Here is a 26,575-nt window from a genome sequence, read left to right as displayed (position 1 = left end):
AGAAGATAAATGTGATCAATGAGACAGAAACGTGATGTCTTGTGACTTTGCTGCAGTGTTCTGGATCAAATGGAATGACTTTAAAGATGGGCTTGAGCATCGAACGTTTGCAAGAGTCCAACCAGGATGTGATGAGTACATTAACCATTTTTTGTATCAAACCAAGGCATTCTGCTCCAGTTGTGTCTTTGAAATAATGGTTTGTACAGTTGGTTGAACTTGCACTGCTCCACTGCCACTCAGTGTTGAACATCCAAAGCCTGATGCCTACTGCCAGGTGGGAGCAATAATGAGATTTAAGATGGAACTTTTGGCAAAGGAAGGAAGGGGGAAACTAACTCAGGAAAACCAAGGAAAGAGAGAAAGTGAATGGGGAAATGAGGTAGAGGGACAGAGCAAGGGAAGAAAGAAGGTTGTTCTGATAAATACATGAGTCAAAGTGTTCCGGGAATAGCGCAATAGCTCCAATCCATCACCAGATCATTGGGATGCATGAATAATGAATTTGCTCGGTGGTTCAAGTTTGACGGATGAATTTGGTCAAACAGGTCGAACCAGTAGCACATGACTGCATTTAATTAATACTTGAGAATAAAGCTGCCATACATTTGTTACATAGATAAATTTAATCTAAAAATTGATTTGTGAGATTGAATCCTCAAATAAAACAATGTCTGGAATAATCTGAGGACGGGTAAAAGAATGAGACTTTCTTCCTAAAATTAAGCCTCCCTTTCTCTCGGGTGCTGGGTGACTGAGTTGGTAGAGCGTGTGCATCGTGTAGTGGTTGTCCTGGGTTCGATTCCCAGTCTCAGGCATTTCAAGCATGTCTTCCCCTTCTCACCTCTCTACATTTCTTGTCCATATGCTGTTCAATAAAGGCAACTAAAGTCTAAAAAAATAAGTTAAAAAAATTTATTTGTTCCTCTCGTATTATCCTCGTCTTATCAGAACCTACGCAAGCATTATTCATCTCTCAAGTATCTTCCATGCAATCAGTTTGGCATATTTTTGTTATGGGCATTGCATGCATGTAGGTGTATGAATGACTTTCCTTTCTCCTTTAGGATACTTTGCCCCATAAATTAAGAGAAAAGAGGACATCCATGTGTTTTCTCAGTGTTAGAGTGAATTAAAAAGCCCATCATCTCAAATCTAAACTGCTGTTTGACACGAATGCTTGCTACAAGCAGATGGACGGCAAAGATACACAGAGAGTCAGATTGTGATTGACGTGAGGTCAGTGGGGCATGAAGGAAAGGAAGAGACATCAGAGGAATGGGTTTTCCACCCGTCCATCTGTCCATCCAGAACACACAGACCAGCCATTAGCCAGGCTCCAGCTGTTATATATTAGCCTCCAGGTTACGAGGACTGCTCATTTACATGTTCTTACCCACCAACACAAAAAGGAAAAAAGAAACATGTTACTGCAAGCAACTGTATTTTTTCTTTTTGAATGAATGCAGCCCTGGGCAAGCCATACTTTCTGCTCCCATCTTAGAGAACAAAACATTGGGTTAACAAAAATGGGTCACGATGAGAAAAGACGACTTCAATTGTATTTTGGAATAAAGTAAGAATTTGGATTTATTTACTTACTGTATAACCGTAAAATAATTCAGTCCAGGTTTTCCACTTTATATATACATAAATATACCAGCCGCCAAACATAGAGGACCAACATTCAGTTTTTATGCTTCGTTAAACTGGAACAAACTTTCAGAAAACAACCATTTGAGTATGGTGAACACATTGGTATGCAGGTAAACTAGTTTGAGATGAGTTGAGATTGTGATGTGGTGCATTACACTGCTAGAAGCAGCCATCAGAAGACGGGTAAACTGGGGTCCTAAAGGGATGAAGATGGTCTGTAATGATACTTAAGAAAGCTTTGTTGTTTAAACAATACTCCAATATTATGAAGAGGTCCAAAGTGTTTGGAAAAAATATTCCACACATTACACTGCAACCATCAACTTGGATTGTTGATACAACACAGCATATGGCATTTGGTTCACCTTGTTTACGCCAAATTCTGATCCTACCCACTCAATATTGTAGCTGTAGACAAGATTCATCAGACCACGCAAAAATGTTCTAATCTGATATTGATTATGTGAGCTACTGCCATTTTGAGGGTATGCTAAGACAATTGGGCCTCTGTGTTAGATTACATTTATAAAGTCCCAGACAAATCAGATGTCTCGGATGATTAAATTAAGGTTTCTAAACAGTATGATCAATGTTAAAAGTAAAGTATGCATTACATTAATTTTAAAAATTCACTGAATATCCATGTCTACAGTACAAGTGATTTGTTAAAAAAATATATTAGTAGGGCTCTTCCCCACTGGAAATTAGAAGGTTACATTGATCTTAGCTTTTATGACAAGAGAATTCTTCAGTCATAAAATGTAAATTTATTTAAGGGTTTTCAAGAAGTCTTGCCACCGGTGCCAACAAATATAAAGCTGTATGCTGTTCTACTTTTTGCCTGAAAGGTTAGTCAAACGAAGACTGCATCCCTTAAAATCTGCCAGAAGGATGTTCAAGTGACTTTGTTAATCAAATCTGAGGATTCCTTTCTTAAATTGCTGGCGTTCAGTCTGGCAAACTAAATCTGGTACATAATTTGGTTACACAAGGCAAAAAACCAGTTTAAGATTAAAAGATTAAATTTTGCCTGTAGCTTCTCATTTTGTCTTGTTAAGCTCTATTGAACCAGTAATTACAAAAAACTTTAAGCAGATTGTGAAAAATAGCAAAGAATTGTCAAAAAATGATTCTGGCTCTTCAGAAGTCTATCATTTTAAAGATGGTTTGCATCTAACAAAATTTGTAAGGATATAAGCAGCTGATTTAATTTTTGGACAAGAAACTGCGGCTGAGTCAATAGAGCATAGAACCACCTTTTGCTGTAATTACCCCAAAAGTCTGCTGTGTCTTCCTAACAGCTTTGCACATCTACTGGCTGAAATATCTGCTCACTCATGTTTGCAAAAATAGCTTCAGATTGGATGGAGAGGCAGTTATCCAGCACTGCCAAAGACTCTCAATTAGATTTAGGTTTCAACCATTATAAGAAATCAATATGCTTTCATCTAAACCAGGAGTCTGAAACCTGCAGCTTTGGAGCTGCAAATGGCTCTTTGGACCTTCTACTATGCCTCTTAATAACTTTGACTGGAAATGATAAATAAAAAATTTAATGCTTTTAAATATAAATATAATACCAGAGGAAGAATTTGGCAATTTTACAGGTTTGTCGATAAATAAATAAATTTAATTTCCACAGCAGAATAACCCTAAAAGCAACAGCTATGTCTTCTTTTACTTTATGTTTCTTGGGGGTTCTTTAAACAAATTTTTACAAATATTAACATCCTACAGAAAAGAATTATACAAACCTAAACATTCTAATAAAATAGTGGTTCTTTAGAAAAAAAAAATTGCAGATGATTATCAAAAAATATACATTTTCCTTTTTCAAAAGGTCATATAACATCTGAGTCTCTAAATAAGCAGAATTGAGGGAAACAATTTCTCTTTGGATTGTAAACGTTGCAGACTGCTAATCTAAACCATTACTTTATAGCTCTGGCTATATGTTCAGGTCTATATGCTGGAAGGTGAATTTCTGCCCCAATCTCATGCATTATCATCCAACAGGTTTTGTGCTCCATGGTTTTTACATTGTGTTGGTTTCTGCCAGACAGAATTTTCTATCTAGCCCAAAAAGTGCAATTATGGTCTAATTCTATCAGAGCATCTTTCTCCCCTAATGTTTTCTAACAAACCTCTGAGGCCTTGACAGACCAGTTGTATTAATTCTGAGATTACATTAAAAACAATTAGACTCAGTTAACTAATAATGGAACAGTTGCGTAGTTGCACTGTTTTTTTATTTAGGGGTAAAAGAGTTAAATGTGTTGTCACTTGTCTGATGTTCAGATATGCAAATGTGTTGGTATGTGACAAACTATAAAATCATTGAAAGCATATAATAATTTAGAAAAAGAGTTACATAATACTCACTAGATGGATGTTTGGGAAGTGAGAAACAGCTATTTTCTGGATCAGGATTGCAATGTTTCTGCTTAGAACTTCAGAGATATTTACTTATTTAAAAAAAAAACATCTTTAGGGAACAGACAAAACACATAGCTAACAATTCTCAGCTTTATAGTCCCTGACAAAAAGGTTTAAACAAACATCAGTGATTATATGGAAGTGAATTTATCGCTACGCCTTCTCAGGTGGGCTCTGTAAGGTAATTTAAAGGCCATTTCAGAAATAGTGGGTTGCTGCATGTTCTGTGTTTTGCTTTTATGTCAGATTACAGTGGACCATTATTCTCCTGTGTTTTTGTATTGCCTCCATAGGGAATTTCCACTCAGAAGTCATTCTTTAAATGTTAGACAGATGTTAGAATGCTTCTTTGAAAAAATGTAATCAATCCATACTATAAACTATCAAAAAATATAGTTGTGCATAGCACTTTCTATGTTTTCTATTATTTAAAATAAGATCAATAAGATTCTAAGTTTGGATTACAAAAAAGTCAACAAAGGCAACATCATGAACTGCGACCACAGAGAGTCAATAAGAGGCTGAAAAATCAGCTTCACCATTAGAAAACTGTAAGGAGATCCTTTGAAATTGCCAGGAGATCCTTAGTTCATTGTTTGGATTTACTGAACTTGAATGGCTTGATTTATTCAGAGATTTACTCAGAGGACAGACAGATTGCACAGAAAGTTGGGAATTACATCATGCAATCTCGGCCTTCATACCGGCTCAGTCTCCGTTGATAAGAATATGATCAGATCTAGGAACCACAAAGAAAGTACAAAAGCAAAAGAAATCTGACTTTATGGACATACATCTTATGTCCAGCTTGATTTCATGCAGAGAATGGTTCTTTTTTCCCTTTATGACTGTGGAATTAACTTGTCTGGCTGCAAAAACCTTGAACAAACAACTGAGCCAATTGAATTACCAAAGCCAGCCTGCAATTCATTAACAACAGGGGTATTCCAGGTTTTGCTTGACTTCACAAATGACTTTGTTTTCATTGTTTATAAGAAGCTATTTCAATCCTTTGATGTAGGCATTGCTGGGTAACTAAATGTCTACATTTTCCACATGACAGAGTAAATCCTTCAATCCTCATAGGACTGAGTTGATTCAGGAGAAAAGTCTTAAAAGTCAGGAGTCTTTCCCATGTTTAAGTTATAATGTGGACATACCATAATATGTACATCTTTTTATTTTTAAATCCTTTCTTTGATGGTTGTGCATCATTTAAAATTTTTCTCATAAAGAACTTTGAGTTTCATTAGATTTAACTCATAAATATAAAAAAACAACTGAAATAAACACTTGAAGTGTAATGAATCTGTATATCAGTTTTATTTACTATACTTATTTACTATATACTTTATATATATACTTTATTTACTATAACAAAGGAAATCTTTAACCTGATATTTACACCGTAGAAATACCTTAAGATTTTCCATCAGGCATTGCTGAAATATGTAGGAAACTGGGATAAAGTATATCGCTATGGTTTGGGTCATGTGTTACACTTTCATAATACAGGTTACTAATTACCACCCCACATCCCTCCCACCTCTTCCGCCTGCCTTTATCATTATTGCCCACTATCCACAAATCAGATTGTGCTCAGACTTGGAGCTAGAACAGCTAGCAAATTTTCATTATATAGCAATACTTTTTAAATATATTGTACATAATGCATCCAAAGCCAGGCAGTGGCTTTGGATGTCCCCTTTTACAGATGTTTTAATGTTTGAAATGATCAAATATTAATTTAAAATAGCTAACCCGCATAACACCAAATGTAGTTTTAACATGATTATTTAGTTTAGTACTTAATAATATTCATATATTCTTGAAATAATTTTGGTTGCAGTATTGGAAATCGCTATTTAAAATGGCATTTTCCATTTACCTTTCATCTGATTTTATAATTAGTTTAACGATGAGAAACATTTAAGTGTGATTAATAAACAAGAAAAACAGGTTAAATCTGTAAAAAGGCAAACACTTTTTTCACAGTGCTACACATGCCACCAATGGAAGGAAAAGCTCGGACACATAAAGTTACTACCTCTGTACCAGAAGTGGGACAATTGCATCTTTCTCCAAAAACAATTACAGTTTTTTTTCACTCATTAAAATAGAGGAAATTAAGGACAATCCCAGTTTTACGGTGGTTTTAAAGAAAAAGAATAACTGTGATTCAAAAGTAAATAGGTCAGAGCCTCATCGGCAATGAAAAGAAATGTAAAATGTCCTTACAATACAGTCTATAAAAATTTTCTTTGTCTAGAATAAAATCGACCCAAGAATGGATCGTTGGAGAACTCCACAAATAACGGATGAATCAAGGTTGTTTTTAAACAATTGATGCACTACTGCACATTCAACACAAACTTCCACAACACCTAAGGTTAGGCTCCTCTTTCTGTTAAGAAAGTTATTAACCTCATTTCACTCTTCTGGTCAAGGTCTTTGCAGATCACTATGACTTTACTTTGAGTTAAAATAATATTTAGCCAAGTTGGTATTCAAGATGAACCTAAAATTGTCTTTAGCTGATTTATTTTTATGTCCCTGAGGAGTTATGATCAGGAAACTGTTTATTAATACATGCACATTAACACATGTTAAATGGACCTTTCAAAGTGAATTATCTTATTGTAGTTAATGTCTCAGTAAGCTTTCAAAATGATCCATGATTAATTCATAATTAGTTGAATCACTTGAAAAGTGATTCAGTGTGTTTAATTCAGACTACCCACTTGTCTTGTCTTGATAGAGTAACAGATAAAACATTGAAGGAAGTCGAAGATTTCAGTAAGAAAATTGCCTTAATTTTTTACCATAACTTTGCCAATGGCTTGTGTTTTTTAAATCCTTCAGAAAGGGTTGGTAACAGAAGGCTAATGCCACTATGCAAGGTTTTCTGTGAGCTGAGACTGGGAACATCAGCACAACATCCAGCATCAACAAGAAAACCCCAATTAAATCAATCCAAGCATCATCACTCTGCTTTATTTTAGTTTTTTCTTCACGGGACATTTTCGCCATTAAATGGGCACTTTTGTCCAGTTTTTCTCCATACTATATTTGATTTTTTTTCAACATTTTTCAGCAAGAGGAACATTCAGATATCCAACACCAGAACCAGACTTTAAATAGCCAGCAAACACTGACCTGAGGTCCAGATGGCCCAGCAGGGGATCGGCAGCTGCACCCAGCACCCAGACGGTGAAGCCAATCAGAAGCAGAGTGGTGGTGAGGATGGTGCGTCGTGCTTCTGTTGAAGTGTCTCTTACAGCCAGGCTAAAAGAAACGGCCCCTCTTAAACCTGGGTACAGATGGAAAACAAAGCTGTTTTTGAGCAAACATATGGGTTAAAGGCTTCTGTAAAACTACCAGAAAACTATCAAACAACAATTATTTATAAAAGGCAGCAAGCCATCCAGAAAATAAGGCCATAGAAAGGGAACAGATTACACTTCGACTATCAGTGTCACCATAAACCATTTGGCCAACAAATAGTTTAGATTGTGTGATGCACAGCGTAATAGCAAAAATGTCCCATGGGAATTCATCAACCTCCATGGGGAAAATGGGGGAGATGTTGGTTGCTTATGTTGGTGGATACATGAAAAAAAGAAAGAAAAACAGCAAGATAATAGGTTTTCATAAGGAAGCAATCTTACATAAGTAGCAAAGTAGGTCAGACCTGCAAACATACAGGATGGTGTATTACTTTCTACAAAAAGATTTATTTCCCTTTCCATAGTCTTTTAACTGTAAAATATTTGAAATATTACTGTCAAACACACCTATATAAAGGTAATGATTAATACACATCACCTTAAACAAAAATTAGCAATGTAAGAGTGAAAAATAAAAACATTTGTGATTCTGAATATATCCATTTAAGCAGAACTGCCCTCAGGAGCAAAAGTAATGAAATATTAAAGGCTTTAAGTAGGTGCTGGCATTTGTGACTGTCAAACTAACTTCATCAAGACATTGTGTTACACTCGTGCCACAAGAGACACCTTCCCTTATCATCCCCATGAACAATAGTAGCTGCTGGGGATGACTGATGGGATGAACGAAATGGGAAAGTTTTTTTTTTTTCAAAACTTGCAGTAAAAAGGATTGCAAATCCAACGTTTATCACTCCAGCAATCTCAACTGTATTAATGCTGAAGGCTTAGTAATGATTAGAAGTTGAGGAACACACTACCTGCAAACACCATAAAGTGTTGGAAGTTGTGGGAAATCTTCTTTGTACGACCCAGGTTTATCAGGAAAGACAAAGGGTAGATGTTGCAGGCTCTTGAAATAAAAATGGATAACTGCAGAAATTGAGTATGGTTAAGGACAATATATGAAATTCACCTGTGAACAAACAAAATGTTTGATGCTATTTTCACCACAAGTCATCACATGTGTAAATGCTTCTCTAATTAACAAGGCAATATAGTAAATTAATTCTTATGGTGGTAAAAATGTTCAGTTTATCTAAGCATTAAACACATTAACACATTATTTTTAATAAAACCATGAATCTTAGTCTGAACTCTAGATTATCCATCTTGTGTTATTTCATTAAACATATGATTTTGGTGCAATATTATTAAACATAATTTTACTGAGGTAACTTTTAAAATGTAGACAAAGCTGAACTCTATTTAGTGCTCTCTAAAAAATAATTATATAAGCACCGATCACTGCAAGGGACTTAATGTGAAATGTTGTTTTTCATTGAGAACCTTAACATGTATTTCAAAGTAACACCTCAAACTTGCTGCTTGTGTAACATCATCAAAATAAGCTAAGATATTAGGGAGGGAATTGGTAAGCTATGTCCCAGAGATGAATATGATGTGTTGTGAAATGTACTTAACTCCCAGGCAAAAAGCAAAGACTACTCTTTGAGGAAGAAACCATAACTCCAAAAGCAACTTCAATTTTTTTTACTCATAATGTTGATTGTTAAATTTGAAAGAAAAAAATGGGAACTTGCAAGTCTGATTATTCTGACAGCAAATTTAAAATACTTTTGTAATCAAAATGGACTTAAAACATGAAGGGTTTAGTTTAATTTAATGTCAGATTGTGAGGAAAACATGCTATATCTTTTTATACAGGGTATGCAAACCTCTAGCTTCAACTGTGATATGATTTGAATGTTTGAACACAAACTCTGAGTGTATATTAATAAAATGATTTATAAACAATGTGTGTTTATGATGCAAATGCAGCAGTGTGGCACCTTGCAGAAGCATAAAACCAATCAGGCACTGCCAGCTGTCTCAGATCTAAACATCCACTTTGATGGCGCACACAGGATGGGACTGAATGCTAAGTGTCCAGGGAAGTAATACAGAAGATGATAGGTGGGCAATTATCAGGGACATAGCTGCCATTTTGAAAACACTTAGTGTCTTTTGGCCAAAAAGCTCCAATTGCCTTATTTTAATGTCATCTGACCTTGATTGAACCTAAGGTTTTCTTGTTATTATGTGACAATCTGCATTTGTGACACTAAGAGGACAGGGCTAAAGAGAGCCAAACATATTTTCAAATCCTTTTTAATTTTTGATGAGAGTCATTTGTGCAGACAGGTAACCTTGTTTTAGATTCATGGAGGGAATAGATTTTAGTCTTTCTCAAGGGAAATTCAAATATGATGCAAGAAATAAAAACAGCATCAATATCTACGACAGGGGACGTTAGTCTGACAGAGCTATTACTAAAACAGAGTTCTCTCGCATCCTGCAGTCAATATTAAATCTTCTGAACCCTATGGAATTTCAAAAGCAATATCCTGCTCCCAAAAGCAGTCATCGCTCTCCAACAAAGACCTCTGAGCTATTTGAATGGAGGTAATTAAGCACTTCCATCTCAGCTCCATTTCCAATAAAAGCCAATCTCCATTGTCACCGTCTGAGACTGGAGGCCACAGCGATTAAAATCTACTAAATAGCCAAAGAGCGATTAACATGGGGTGAATGACTCGGGTTATTTCATTTTTATAGTCACGTTTACGGCCTTGCAAGATGTCTCTGATCTCCATTTCTTCCTGTTTATACAACCCGGTCAGCTTCCAGTGGGGGATGATTGTGAGATTTTTGTGAATATTATAGAGCAGAACAGTTAAACTCAAGTCATACGTTTTCCTCCACTACTAGCCACTCAGACTAAACAGGAGCACTGGGATAGGAATCTGCTCTGTCCATGTTTCTGTAGCCCCTTTAACCCTGTGCTGGACGATGATCTTTAATAATAATTGCTGGCCGTCTGAGCAGTGGACTGTGAAAGAACAACTCCTTGGAGTGCAGCCACTTTTGTTTTTTTCTGGCGTACTCTACTTCTATGCCAGCTCTAAAGAAAGGATGTTTGTACAATGAATAGCACCCAGTTCCTACAAAGAAATCTCCCTTTCATTCTCCTACAAAGAAAAGCTGACGGCTACAAAAGCAACTTCGAGCATAAAACTTCTCTTATCATAGTCAAACTTTGCCAAAGAAACTTAGGTACCATTAATGCTTTTGTTATCATGTACAGCAGTTTTTTAAAAGCTATATATAATACTGCTGAAGTCTCATCACATCTCTTTCCTATGTGACCACTTGAGTCTTGTTTTCTGAACTGGATGTCTCATTTCTCCCAAAGTGACGTCTTCCATGACCTAAAACGCTGCATGTTACTCTCAGTCTCAGCCTGCATGATAATCAACACAATATTTTAACTTATTTTGCATACCAATGTTTTGTCTCCATTCCACTGTTTGCTAAGCACCACAGTGAACAAGTTGGGAATGAATTGACTGAGAAATCAACTCTCTCTGAAAAGTCAAAAATCTGCCTTGCTTAAGCATTAAATCTTGCTTAAGATTTAATGGTACACATTAAAATACTTTAACGTATGAGTACAATTGGGCCCTGGTTATTAATTTTGAATGTGCAAACATCTAACAATGTCTTCACCTAAACTTACATGGAATCATATAGGGATAATAGTGTATAGAAAGTTGGCGCTGTCAAATTGAGTCTCCATTTCTGAGCTGAGTCAATAATTATTAGACTCTTTTAATTGTTTTAAATATGTAATTATGCAAAATCTGCCCATGATCAACTTAAATAATATATGTTACAAAATAAAATTGTAACATATATGTTACAAAATAAAATTGTTATTGAGTCTACCTTTAGCAAAGACAGAAATTATAAAAGATTCAACAAGATCCTCCTTTCTGAGTTTTATAAAATAAGGCACAATTTCCAATAGTTTTTCAGCAAATGGAAAGCTAGCAACAATAATTATAATAAATAACCTACTTAAATTTATGGGAATTTTATAGTGAAGATGTGCTGTTGAGTGTGAGTTTGCAGAATTAAAGCACAGACAGGCAGCTGAATGCCATCTGTGCAGTCAAAAAATTCATTTCGAAGCAGCTTAAGATTTGGGTTGTTTTTTTTTATTATTTGAAGCTCTGTTGGGATGATCAGGATGCCAAATTGAAAACAAGAAAGATGTTCCAGTAACTGCACAAAAAGGGATCGGTCTCAAAGTACAGCAGACTGAGAGAAATCAAACAGAGTGAGTTCTGACTGAAATCCAGAGGCTGCACAGCAGGGGGTGAAAAGACTCTGTTGCATTGCAGAAAAGGATACAAATGCTCCAGAGATGAAGAGAGCTCTGAAGGCATGGTGACGAAATGTAAACCATATATATCCCATGTAGCCGAAGATGAAAATCTCCCCGAGGAAGTTGAGGACTTCAAAGAGCTGCAAATTATAAAAAAAGGATTAAAAGAATCTTGAGAGAGAGGGTCAGAAAGATGAGAGTGTATGTAGAGAGAGAGGGGAGATATGTGAAGCTGTTTGCTAGTGAAATTATGGTACAGCCTGGGTCAGAACTTTACATCTACTCCTAAAGGACATTAATGGCATTTATTTAAATTGTTATGTTTGTAGGAGTGGATTTATATATCTGCAGTATGATCTTAAATAAATACAATTTGAGTACATAAGCTTCATAGTATTTTAAATTTCCTCTTATTTATACAGGGTTAAATTACATGCACAGAGTCTAAATATATTATAATATTCCATAAATTAGAATATTATGAATAGGTTAATTCATTTCAGTGACTTGTTTCACTAAGAGAAACACATTATATAGATTAATGACACACAGTCGGATGTTTTCAAGCTCTTATTTCTATTAATATGATAATTCTTATTACATTAGAAATGTTCATACATCAATATTTTTTCACATGGGTGTACCTATTGAGCCTGCATGATTCTGACATCGTGTAGATTAGATAAAGTCTACAATAAATTCAAACATGTGCACCCAAATCTTGTTTGGAAAATGTACCCTGAAACCATGTTATGATATTCTTCTATGATTGTAAAATGCTTCAGATGCATCATTAAAATCATAAAACTAATGTGACATCATGCCAATGACTGTAAAGCTCAGATGGAACAATCTACTTTTGATATTATTATTATTCTTTTGTCTGCTTAATGTTTTAAGATTGCCTGCCTGCATTTATTAATGTCTCTGTGTCGCACAAAGCAACAATCATAACAGCTCTCTTCAGCTACTGTACGTTTATTTATGTCAGCTAAAATCTTTGTATCACCAGAGCGCTTTATAAATCCATCCTAAAATAGTTCCTCTAAACTCCCTTTGTTTCAATGTTCATTAACATCAAATAATAAATCACCAAAGGATTTCAGTCCAAGAAAACAGCTTGGTATCAGTGGTGTTTGAGATGAAGGCTCAATTCATCTCCTTCAGCAGATCAGTATTTATGGAAGTCTGTCTGCATGCTATGTAGATGCAATGTGAGTCTGACAGTGAAGGACTTCTCACTAAATAAACTGAGATTTGTTCAAACATGACAAATTCAGTTTTGACATTATTCCCTTTGAGGAAACAGCTGCAGAAATCTGCGGCCCGAGGGCATGTTGCTTTTTGCGTTCAACGGCTGAGTTGTTTTAGTCAATTCTTTTTTCGGTTTACACTCAAAAGTGTTTTACTGAAAATGGGTGGGTTGTTGAAATAAGTGAAAAACAAAAAGACAAAGTGTTGGGCATTAAAAAAACAGAATGTTGGTTAAGCTTTTTGATACTTCCAGATAGAAAAATCCAACAGATCTCATTTACCTCTATTGAAAACAAATACATTTTTCAATTCGTCTATTCATAAAGCCATTAATTAATGTTATTGATAAACAATAAAGTGGACATTCAGATTGTATTAATTACTTAAGAAATATGTTTTATATCACATAAAGCTTTTTTGGTTTAAAGCTTCAATAAAAAGCTTTGAGCAGAGATGCACCAGTGAAAGAATATATGTTCGACTCACTATTCAAATGCTCTCTTTGTACCTTTTTTTATTTCAGCTGGAGCTGCATGTATAAAACATGAAATAATGGATACAGGCATGCTGCCAAGTAAACACACTGCTCTGTTCAGATCTACTTTGTAGGCGAGGTCTTCAACTGTGTTACCTTTTAGAAAGCTTTTCCGTGATAAACAGCTGCACCGTGGCACTGATAATGCATAATAAATGCACAGATGAGTTTATGTGTACACTTTTGATTTATTTGCTCCACTGTGAAGCTTGTCAGCTCAGTATATCAGAAGTGCTGGTCCCCATCTGTGCTAGGCTTTATAAGCAGATAAGGTGGAGGGTTGTCTGCCCCACAGACATCTACAGGATGACCAGAACACTAATAGAAATTAATATCTGGCTTCACGTGCAGAGATGATAAACAGACTGGCATAAAAAGACCGTATGAATTAACAAAACTGAAAAATGTTCATTGAAAGTGGAAGTAAGATTAGTTGAAGTCATTGAAAATAAATATACCTGTTTGGTTCTTGTACTCCCCTCGTGCGACAAATTGAGACTTGTGTACTTTGCCTGACTCAGGCCACAAAACAGAACTGCCACAATGCCTGAAATACAAAACAAAACATGTGCAAATGAAGTCGATTAAACTTCTGAAAGTGCAATCAATCTACTGCGAGGGCAAATTGTGGAAAAATAATGGGGATCGCTCAGATTCAGTGGTTTCACAAAAAGAGATGTTTAAGTGTTTTATTTCGTTATACCAAGATTAGAGATTTGCACAGAGGTCTGGGGCCTGGCAAAGTTGCAACAATAACAAACAGTTCTCTTGGGAAATTTATAGGGTAGGGCAATCTTCTTGTTCATGTTATCATACTCAGCCAGTTACAGCCCTTGCATCTCTTATCTGCACCCAGGCATTAACCAGGCCACAACCAAAAAACCAAAGGACAGATGAAAGAGAAAATAGAGACAGAAGGCTGATACAATGCTTAGAATTTGTCAGAATATGAAAACATAAAAACGTCAGATATTATATTCTCTAAAAGGGTCAGATTTCTAATTCTATAAATGTCATCCTGTAAGACAGTACTGAAGAATAGTTGTGAGGCCAAAATGAGTAAATGCATGTTCAAATTTCATCTACACTACTAAAATAAGATCTTTATCTAATTCAAACATTACAGTGTCATGCAAAAGCATTAATCCCAAAAATGTCAATCTATTTAATTGGGTATTGTGATAGTGACAGATCAACACAAAGTTATGCATAACTGTAAAGTTAAATGAAAACAATAAAGGATTATAAATATGTTGCAAAGAAACATAGAAGTGTGCCGCACTGGTACATCTGATCACAGCATCTTATTTCCTTTGCTTGTGGCTCCTTTAAAGTTACTACCTGCATCCTTGATGCTTCTCTCATCAATACTTTCCTTGTCTGTCAGTTTAAATGAAAGATCATGTCTTGAAAGGTTTGCATCTGTACCATACTCTCTCGTTGTGAGATAATGGATTGAACATCTCTGTGAAATTTTTAAAGTTTGTAATATTGTATTATAACCTAGAATTTGTCCTTCCATCCCAATGATATACATTGAAGTTCAATACTGGTTCCTTGTTCGATAAGTTGTGAACACAGATGAACAAACAAAGAAAGAAAAAACAAGTGCAGTACAAGTTTATAAAAACAGTGGTTTCACTCAGAGAGCCCCTGTCGGTGAACAGAAATCTGAAGCGTATCACACAGAAAGAAGGTTGCTGCCTCACAGGACATGCTTGTTTTGTTGCAGGGATTGAATTTCATACTTTTTTTCATCTCTCTTCTTTGAGGGAGAATCACATAAAAAAGGAATCACGTGAATTTACTCTGATAGGGAGCAACACTTGCACTGGCCAAGATGTGTGCAATAAAAGCACCAACAGAGCAAATAGCACATCACCAAAGCTGGACAAATACTCTCTATTTACCAGCCACCATAAAATCATTACACAGTGACCTGCTGCTGTATGCTACTTTCAGCAATCCGTGTTCAGAATACGTTTTCAACCAGAATTCTGCTTTGCTTTTTGATCCTTTTTAGTTTACCATCCTCATTGGTTTATTTAACACTGACTGAGGTAACATTTCACCCACCATTTACAAAAAAGCAAGGGGGGAATTTGGAAACAGATTACATGCATCATATAATGAAGAGCTGCAAAGGGTGTAAGATTAATAATTGTAGAGTTAAGGGTCATTAGGTATCCCCCTCCCCCTAAACTGAAGCAGTTATTGAAAACAGAAAGTGCTTCAATAACCAGACAACACCAGGGAGAACGACCACCTCCCATTCAACTCATGCTTATTCATCCTGAGAACGAGATAGAGCCTCTGCAGCCCTCTGAGAGGACTATTACAGTAAGCTCATTAACAAGGACAGGGTAGTTCAAAGTTTGTAGCGGTAAAAAAAAAAAAAAAACACCTAATAAAATTTACATTTTCTTGTTCAATGCAGAATTTCTTCAGATCTTAAGAAGCATTATAAGAACCACTGGCATAACATATGCGTTTCTGGGGTGTGTGTGTGTGTGTGTGTATGTACCACATTGGGCAGTATGCAGGATGGTGCTCTTCATAAACAGGGCCAAATAGATAAAGGTCAAGTTATTTCATTAGAAACCATCTTCTCTTCCTCCACAGGCCACAGAGACTACTGCAAAGCAAAAGCGAGCTTATCAGGTGATTCAGTGGTATCCCTCTGATAAAGCCATGGCCGGAGGAACAAGACCACAGTGTTTGTTGAATACAAATACTAAATGAATATTCTAAAACCCCATCATTGTGGTCAGCATAGAGGAAGACAATATCAGGCAACAAAGCCAAGACTTATTCTTCCAAATGCAACACACTAACAATTCCAAAGCAGAATGAGATATTGTTCTAATGTCCCTCATTAAACTAAATCAAATTTACATTAGAGTAGGTTTTGAGGAAAACTTGCATTAACACTCAGAACAAAATTGATGTTAAATTACTACATTTATATATACTGACCACAAAGAAGATAAGTGCATTCTCATGAAGACTGGAATGTGTGATATAGTTTTCCAATAATCAAAGAATTTTTGAGTGGTTAATTTTACATAGTACCTTACAAAAGCATTCATCCTTCTTGAAATATTTCACAAATACAAATCTGAGAAGTAGGGGATGCTTTTTATCACTACCTTAAATGAAATCAAGTGGAACCTTACAGAAGACAGCTATTTAATAAAGTGCAGCTGTGTGTAATATCTTAGAGTAAAATCCAGCTGTTCTTAAAGGCCTCAGAGGCAGTTTAGAGAACACCAGTGAGCAAAAAGCATAATGAAACTTGTCAAAGAAACATGCCAGACAGAGCACAGCAGGGATACGTTAAATACTATAGCCCATCTTTTGAACAAAATATTGGTACATTGCAAACCCACCAAGACATTGCAGACAGAAATAATCTGTGAATGCATTAGAATAAGAATTGAATTGCATCAAAAATTAGAATCGGCTTTATTGGCCAAAATTGTGTGCACATACTAGGAATTTGACTTTGGTTTTAAAGAGTTCGCAGCATACAGACAGATGGTATAAATATTTCAACTTTAGAATAAATAAAATAAATCACACTATATTTACAATGTTACATGTGGTGGAACAAGGTGTTGGAAGCACCATGTTGTGGGGAACGTTTATATAGATATACAGTATATAAAATAAAATCCCATCTAAGTCTAAGTAACTACAGCAAGAAAACCTATTAGAGGTTGTAAGGGTCTTGAAACTGGGCTGGAGGTTCATCTTTTAGCAGGACAACACTAATCACACAACTAGAGTGATGGGATGGTTTAAGTCAAAGTATCTTCATATTCTAGAATGATACAGTCAAAATCCACGACTAAATGCAACTGAGAACCTGCGATAACACTTGAAACTTGATGTTTTCAGTTGCCAAAATGACATGTAGCAAAATGTGGTTCTATTAGGCTTCACCTCAGTAACACCTAATACAAATACCATGTATGGTTTTCCTTACACTTCACAACTATGTACTACTATGTTTTGGTCTGTCACGTAAAATCCCAGTAAAATGCATCAACATTTTATTACGGAGAGGTATAATAGGCAAAGTGCAGGCTTCTGTATTAAAAAACGAGGTTGCCATGAAGAGAAGTGACTCTGGTTTGGACAGGAGATTTATAAAGTTGGCACTGTTTCTAAACCTTTGAGTATGCACTGTCAGATTTCCCCTTGATGCAGCAGCAGAACATGCCAACCAAACAGCTGCCTGTGCGACTGATGCCGAGGGGTCGCAAGCAAGTTAGTGCATGCAGCTTAGAAGTGATGCCTGGGGGTAGGGGCAGGGGGATGCGGTTAGGGGGGTGGTGAAGGCTGAAACTCACTGAAAGGCTTTTTATTCAGCAGTCAGCCGCCAACACAGTTCCAATATGGCCAGACACACGAGTAACAGAAGTGAAGAAATGCTCACCTGACAGTCCACAGGCTTCTGCTGAGAGGAAGCTGCTCCAGGACAGCAGGAAGAAGATTGATGTTTCCAGCAGAGGATTCTCATGGAGTCGGGTGAGTTTGGTGAGGTGGAGAGAGTGTTAAAGATTTACACGATGAAAATCATGCAGTTTTTACACCTTTTCCAATAAGCTAAAGTTTCTGGTGCATCTGCAGTACAAATTTGTACATGTATGTTCCAATGCAGCAGACAGGAGGCTGAGAATTACTGCAGTGCTGTACCTACAAATAACAAGCCAATGCAGTAGGTGCTCAATAAGCCTGGAGACCTGCCATATACAATAAGAACCGGGCCTGAATGAGAATTCCCCCCCTCTTTACATCACTTTCCCACATATGCTGCATCTAAGTTTCCCGGCCAACTATGTCAAACACTGGGTCTCCCAAAACTCAGTGTTTCAACTAATTATATGAATATGTGAGAATTCTGAGCTCTTTATTTGCAGATAAGATTTTATCATTACTTCTCTAATGGAAAAATCAAAAAAATCCAGTTTAAAACTTTACTTCATCAAATCAAGAAAGATTTTCTTCCACCAGATCAACACTTGTCATGTCACTATAAATACAATAAAACCTCCCTGGCAACCTGATGGAAGCTTAAGCTTTGCTTTGTGAATACTGTTTCTTTTCTGTGTCAGATCTGAGTGTAACATGTAAAACAGAACAGCTTTTTCAGGCTATAGTGAGATACAGGAAACACTATAACCTGTGTTATAGTGTCTCAGAGTAGGCATAGTAGAGATAAGTGCGGTCTAAAACAGAAGGTAAGAAGCTGGCAATATTGAGGGGCTTTAAGTAACTATTGCAGCAACTATTATGTTAATGATGAAGCTTCCTTCAGGTCTGAAAATTAAATCTCAAAGATGAGCTCCTTACATTTCCTTGTTAAATGCAATCCAGACTGGGATCTCTGTTATTGAGACTACAATAAGATGCTAACTGCTTATTTCCCTCATGATGCCTCGTAGCATTAAAAACAAAACATATGGATGTGCTAATGACTTTATGTTTGCCATAAGCAGTCTATAAGGACCTTGTTATTGAACAGAGGGCATGAAGGGAAATACTATGCTATGGCTGCTGTCAGCTAAATTTTAATAAAAAGTTCAATTTGTTTGTTACAGGGGCACAAACATCAGTCCCTTTACATAAGAAATGAGCACCCCACTTGACTAATTAACTAAAGATCAGAGAGAGAGAGAGAAAGATGCAGGACAACCTCACCAGTCGAAATTTCATCACACGCATGTGATTCACGACATCTCTGAGACCATCAAACCCACAGAAGCACTTTAGACCCCATTCTGTTACTTTTGCTGATGAAGGGTGCAGCATTGGGTTTGTTAGGGGGGGCAGTTACAGAGCCGAGGAAGTAGATTTATTGCAGCGGATGCCGAGGTGATAATTGAGTCTGGGGTGGAGGGAAGAGGAGGGGATGAAAGGATATGAGGGCTGTTATTACTGTGAATATGAATCCAAGAAGGAAGGAGCCAATGAGCACTCCGACGAAGAAACCAACAGAGCGGAAGAAAGCAGGTGTCTGAAAGACGTTTCCTGTTTCCATCTGGTCATAGGAGGTGATGGCACTGGAAAAATAAAAGATGCAAGGAGAAATTAAAGCAGCGAAAAAGTAGTGAACTTTTTCACAAACTTCAATTTAATTTAATGGGATTTTATGTGGTAGACTAACAGAAACTAATGCATAATTGGTAAATGGAAGGAAAATAATACATACATTTTACCAATTAAACTCTTAAAAGGTGTGCTGTGAATTTGTATTCACTCCATTTCACTGCCATACCCCAAAATATAATAGAGTTCAACCACTTGCCTTGAGAAATTACCTAATTAACAATTTGAGTACATCTACTTCTGACCTCTATTTGTAACTGGATTTGTAAATCCAGTGCTATCCAAGATGAAAACCTGTGAGAGGCAGCAGAGGAGTTGAATCTGGGTCAAATGTTCATCTTCAAGCAGGACAATGAGCCAAAGAATTCAGCCTCACAGCTACAATCGAAAGGTTTCGATCAGACGTCAAGGTCAAAGCTCACAGGCCAAATCTGGGCAGTGAGATTATTTCATTGATCAAATATAGCCCACCACAAGGTTACATAGGGCTCACACCAATAACACTACATATATTTTATAATGCCCCGCAATGGCTATTTCAGCTGAAGACAGTGCTGCACAAGCTTCACTTTCTGGGAGTGAGATTCAACAAGAAATCTTATGCCACTTTCTGAATTGCCAACTAATTACAAACTACTAAAAATTTGCTTGCCTAATTTTCTGGCTTTTTAGCAAATAGAAATAATTTAGGTAATTCTAACTAAGCTAAAACAGGAAAAGTTTGGTCTGATTTAACTTCGAACAGTGAGAAATAAATGTGTTTGTGTCTTTTTATTCTGTGTATGTAAATATCCGGTTTCAACTTTGTCTGTCTGTCTATAAATAAGAGAAATAAAAATGGAGCTAAAACTTTGCGTCACCATTAACTTACCACCTAGGAATTTAAAGCTTTCCATTGATTAGAAACAAGCTTCTTGCTTGTATAAAATAAATTTTTAATTAAATCGCCCAGTGACATAGTCCATGTTTCATGTTTTGGCTCCTTCTGTGATTGCATTTGACACTGGAAGTGTGAAGCAGTCTGCAGAAGAGCGCATACATTTCCAATGCTAATATGCTGAGCAAAGCCCTCCAAGTTTAGTTTCCTGCAGTCACTTCTAAATACCCATGGCCTTCTAAGGAAGTATAATCTGCTTCAGAAAAAACAACACATTCCAGATGATTTCCCTCACAAACACTTCAGAGCAGTGTTGGAAAGAGGAAGGGGACACTGCTGCTAATCATAAAAATAGCAGCATAACGTTATACGTGCTGCTATCATATTTACTCTGTTGGAGTGATGGGGGACTTCAACATGCAAGTCACCAAGTGCAAAATAACCCTCGCAGGCAAGAAGGAGGGAAAGAGGAATTATCTGATTGACTGCAGGGGTGTGCGTGTGGGGGTGCGCGTGTGTGAGAGAGGAAAGGAGGCAACAGCTGTGAAGCACGCAGAGACAAGCAGCCATGCAAGTAACCGACAGAGGCGGCTGCATTTGTGGAATGACATGATTACATTAACCACAGCAGACCACATATAGCAACACTGTTGGGACTCCTGAGCTAGCTAAAACTTACAAAAGGTCTCATTTTACTGATCACAAAAATCTGTACAGTAAAGGGCCTTAAAAATAGATGAATATGTATACAGGATTTTTTTTGTGGTGTATTTTTTTATGAGAAATATATGCCAACAATAAAAACATCAGCAAGAAATATCAGTAATGAAGTATGGATTTCTGCTGCAGGAATTCATAAAACTACTAACACTGCTTTGTTTGTATTTGAGTTCATGACATCACAAGAGGCATCAGAAACTTATCCTATCAGCTAACATTTGCTGACATTAATGTTTGGCTAATGACTGAATTATGGAAAAAATTTCATAGCAATATATTTCAAGCTTAAGCTTTAAAGTCAAAGTTTCACTCTGATGTCCCCCAAGTCATAAGTGCTGCTGCCGTGCATGGCATAGGGAACAACCTTCAAAGCTTCAACTTGTAGAAAAATCTACTTCATTCCATTTTGAAATTTTCTGTCTGATTGTTTCATATTCCATATTTCCGTATTCTTCCTGCATCACATTAAGTTAGCGAGCTAGATTCTGTATATTTTCACTGCTGTTCTCATACCCTTCTATTTCTTGAAGAGAAGTCTGCTTGACTCACTTACAACTTGTATTGGGTGGTCAGAGCTTTCCAAAAACATCAGAAACTTGATATTTTTGGAATTAGAAATCTGTCACAGAATTCTGTTCTGTAAATCCCTAAAAGGATTTTTTTAATCAAGTTTTTAATCAAGACCTGTGTGGTGTTTTTGAACATGGCTTAATCATTTTGGTGCAGTCATACATACAAGTAGACATTTGTGAATAAGGAATTTAATTAAAACCATGTAAATAGAGAGAGGAAAAGGAAAAATCAAGCAATTTTTAAAAATATTGATCAGTTAGTTTAAGGCTTATGTAAAGTTATCAGAGGAATATGCATGTAGCTGGGTTTTGGGAGGGTTGATTTTACATTCCTTCAGTACTTTTACAGCTTAACAGCCAAACAAACACAAAATCTTACCATGCCATGTTATTTTAAAAGAGACAAAAAGTACCTAAAATGGGTTTGATTGATTTTATACATTTTACAGAAAGGTCTGACCAGTAGCTTAAAGTTGAAATGAGCCAGTAACAGAACAGCATTTTTCATCTCCATGGCAGGAGGGGAGAAATCAATCAAGTTGTCACTAATGAGCTCTGCAAATGAAAAGAGAAAATTTATTACCCCCTCTGTGGAAATAAAGACTCCGATTGCTTTAGCACACTTAATTTAGCCGCAAGTCAATTTCTTTAGCGTATACTACTAAAGACTGTGTGTTCAAAGGTTTGGTGCTGTTCGCTTTCGGCCACAAACTCAACATTTTTAAATGCCAGACCTGCCTGAGTGGCGGTATGGGTGAGAGCGGTAACACGCCTGGGAGAGGGCACATCAGCGTACGCTGCTTCCCGAGCTTGTTAGAAATCCGGTGCCAGGAATCGACATGACTCGGTAAAAAGGTCCAGCTTTGTGTGGAGGAGCCTCAGCAAAGCAGTCAAGTGACGAGAGGCGGCATGAGGGACAGTCACGCCACTTTATGAACAAATGTGGCACTATGCAGCTTTGTCTGGGAAGATGCTCAGGCTCCATGCAGTGCTCTGCAGCATATACCGTGACAACTCATTATCCGCAATAATCTAAATTGATTGCATTAATTTTATACTTCTCTGTTTGTGAATTATGAACTCTTTCTATCTCCAATTGGCCATCTGTTTGCTCATCTGGCTTTGTATAAGTATACCAGACAATCCCTGCCAAGCATCTGAATGCATATTTGAGAGCAGTGCAAGAAAAAGATGAGACAGCAGACGGAAAAGAAAGAGAGGACTGTACTGCATGGACAAGGGACAAGTTTATAATGGATAATCCATTGAGCTTCCACTGATTTTATGCCGAGTTTAGCCTGAATTTGACGGCACATACATAAGCCTGGTTTGTTATCCTGGGAGTGTGTTGTAACTCCAGGAGCTGACTTCTTTAATGAGATGCTGACATCGCTAGAGGCAACTTGCTTATGTAGCCCACTGAATACCATCAAGGCGGTCATGTTGTTTTACCCAATCACACCTTTCCTGTACAGCTGGCAGCTTCCATTCAGTTTTCCTCCACCGTTATGCGTCCTCCTCCACGCTGCCAGCTGGCAAATTCCTCACACCCACACAATTAAACCGGGAAACGTACTCATTCAAAGGGCAAAGACGAACACAGAGAGATACTTACTGTGTCAAGACAATGGCCACGGCATCATTAAGGACACTCTCGCCAAACAGCAGGGCGTGCAAATCCGAATCCACACGTAGGTCCGACAATAGCCCGAGGACTGAGACTTTAAAAACACAAAAAAACAAAACAGAAGCTGCCCTCAAAGATTGCAGGACGCTAAAACAACACAGGCGTAAAGAGCAAAAGTAATTAACTAAATTACTCTGCAAAGACGCAATGTAATTCGGGAACTCTACTGCAATAAGCAGAGAAGAGCAAGGGCGGTAACATCACAATTTGACAATAAAAACTAATGGGAAATGTGAAATCACTGTGATAAGGAAAGATAAGTTGTCTGACACACTACCAAAGCAAATAGTGTTCAAGAAAAACACGTTCCATCATAAAGTCTAGTAATTATGTTTGAGTACCAAGAAATTAAATCGTTGGACAAGTTATTCTCTTATAGTATCTGTTGACGAGTTTGGTCAGTTATTCTTTAATATTGACATTTACTGACGCATTAAAGTGGCAAATTAAAACCTACTCATAAATAGAATCTATAACTGTATATAATTAATTATATATATATATATATATATATATATATATATATATATATATATATATATATATATATATATAAACGTATGGGTACTCTTGGTGAAGGTTGAAAAATATGTTATCTGGAGTATTTTTTTTATCTTTATTTACCTTACTTGAATGGCATGCTTTGTAAAAACAACAACAGTAAAAAAAAAAAAAAGGGTTTCAGCAACAAATTGGAATTGCGCATCAAGATCTGCTGTGTGAACAAAACACTTAAGGCTTAGCATTGCTAATGAATTCTGTTTGTGGTTGATTTATGATCATTTCTCAAAAATAATATCATAGTTGCATATTAATGGTCCTTTGTCAACATTTCAAATGTGTTTGGATGTTAGAACACTTAACTAAAAAATGGAATAAAACTAAACCTACTGGCAACAAAGTGCAACTGCAAAACAACAGATGTTCTGATTGTGTTTATCTTGACCATACAACGTATTACACTTTTCTTATTATGAGAGCGGCACAAGTTTCTGTTCTACATTGCGGTGCTACTTGCAAAACATGAATATACATGTGTTCTTTACAACAACTAGCAGTCTTGGAATAAGAGGATGCTGCTAGTGGAAGAAGGAAGAAAGGCTTGAGCTTTAGAATCAGCTTATTAAAACATGCAGAAAAAGTTAATTACAACCTGATGTGGATGAACTGCTGGCAAACAACTCCCTGCTTTGATAAGATGCACTTGCTGCTTGACATTCATTGGTACATATTTGAGATCCCCACATGGGTGTGTCTTGAATAATGATGTTAGGTATCCGTAGTATTCTAGATGTAAAATATAAACAGTGTTTAAACCAAAAAGATGTTTCTCTTGGCAACTGTGCTCTTAGCTTACAGTGTGCCTAATGAAGAAGAAATCTAATAGGAATTATATATTTTTTTAGCACAGTTTGTCGTAAGAGGGCATTATTGACAATATGCACAAATGGCTTCACATCTTAAATAACTCTCTGGACTAATTGAAGTCTTAGGCAACCTGTTGTTGGTCTACTAACAGCCTTGTTCCCATCTTCCCATCAATTCTGATAAGCTTCCGTGCAAGGCACCTCAACAGCATAATGCTGCCACCACTATGTTTTACAGTGCGAGTGGTGTTTCCAAGCTCATGTGAAGTGTTAAAGTTCTTTCAAGTATTTTGCAAGTAATTAAAAGAGGACCTCCTCCTTGCCTGGAATGCCAGTGCAGGTGGATAGTCAAGTTTTCAAAGGTTTGCAGTTGTGCCATTATCTTCAGTTCTTCAGTATCTTCAAAAGATATTCTTCAATATCTTCAGAGATATTTAAAATTAGTCAGAATGTCAAATAACCTAGCCATGACTTAAACGTCTTCACAATTGTATCCTTGACCTGTGTTCTTTAGTCTTTACAGAACATCTATAATTGCACTGATATCAAACTACACACAGTAGTAAGGTAGATGCAAGGGATGTCATTTATGATTATTGGGAGTAAAAACAGCTAAATACAAACAGGTTTTTCTAACAAAAAATAGAAACAATAAATCAAAAGCTGTGTCTCATTTTAATTCAATTTAAGAATTAGTCTAGATGTCAATATAATACATTTTTATTTGTCAAAATTGTGAAAATGAGTATGACCACTAACTTTTTTCTCACTACATGGAGATAATTTTGCATCATCTCAGAGGACCCTGGATATGAAAGCTAATGATACCAGAATGTTATGAAGTCTTTAAGATGCCGGATACTAGGTTCATTCTACTGGTATTTTGATGTGCAGGGGAAAATACAAATTTCCCAAATTTCATCAAAAGTGACGAACACTCTTCAAAGACATGAGACAGAACTTAAAATATATATAAAAAACAGGCTTTTTACACATTTCGCCAGTTGTGCTTGTGGATGTTGTAAGCTGTTCAGCACTAGAAGGTGACTTAAATGTTTCAGAAGGAATCTTGACCCTAATTAGACTTGCCTGTACACTTCACAATGAGTTGGTTAATCTTCTACAATGCATCAACTGTAAAATATATCCTTTAATGGAAGTTTTGTGATACAAATAACACAATATTACATTTCAGACTATTATTACATTGGATGCAGATGCATGTGACCTACTATAGTACTATGCTGGCAATATATAATGTGATTTTTAAGATGATGGGATTCAAATCCCATTTGATGGGACCATAGTGCATAAGTAATCCACAGAATTAGCCTTAGTGAAGTTTGTGATCTGAATAAAGAGTCAGTTCTAACAGTAATGTTTGGCCCTGTGGGAAATGACAGGCCAGCAAGGGGCAAAAAGACAGGAAATGAGCAGACTGACAATAGCGAGACAACTGCCTCCAGATATATTTTGACAGATCTGGCTCTTTGGTCTTTGATGGGCTTAGAGTTCTTCTGAGTTCAGGGCCTGGAGTAAGGATTGTTCCATCTTCCCGCTCCCATAGTGCCTGACTGGTGTGAGTATGTTGTGTAACACTTACGCTGCTAGACAAAAACAAGAAGACGCCGACGAAAAAAAAAAAAAAAAGAAAGAAAAAACTATCATCTCCTCTCACGCAAGGAGGGTGGCAGTGTAGTCATGGTAACCAGTCCTACAGCTGTTAAGTGTTTGTCAGTT

At 36.6% G+C, this 26,575-nt stretch overlaps 1 protein-coding gene across 1 annotated transcript in view; it reads right to left on the bottom strand.

Annotated features, from left to right (window-relative positions):
• The window catches only part of LOC116711440 (sodium/hydrogen exchanger 9-like), an 82,630-nt gene that overhangs the window by 41,346 nt on the left and 14,709 nt on the right, over positions 1-26,575 (bottom strand). The window contains exons 6-12 of the mRNA XM_032550754.1: positions 23,397-23,502; positions 19,428-19,566; positions 17,940-18,045; positions 13,957-14,045; positions 11,736-11,849; positions 8,300-8,411; positions 7,249-7,402 (exon numbers count right to left, since the gene is read on the bottom strand). Coding sequence (XP_032406645.1) covers positions 7,249-7,402; positions 8,300-8,411; positions 11,736-11,849; positions 13,957-14,045; positions 17,940-18,045; positions 19,428-19,566; positions 23,397-23,502 — 820 coding nt within the window. The remainder of the gene's footprint in view (positions 1-7,248; positions 7,403-8,299; positions 8,412-11,735; positions 11,850-13,956; positions 14,046-17,939; positions 18,046-19,427; positions 19,567-23,396; positions 23,503-26,575) is intronic.

The sequence above is a fragment of the Xiphophorus hellerii genome, chromosome 21, assembly GCF_003331165.1.
Source record: "Xiphophorus hellerii strain 12219 chromosome 21, Xiphophorus_hellerii-4.1, whole genome shotgun sequence".
Lineage (NCBI taxonomy): Eukaryota > Metazoa > Chordata > Actinopteri > Cyprinodontiformes > Poeciliidae > Xiphophorus > Xiphophorus hellerii.
This window is presented reverse-complemented; position numbering and strand designations above follow the sequence as displayed.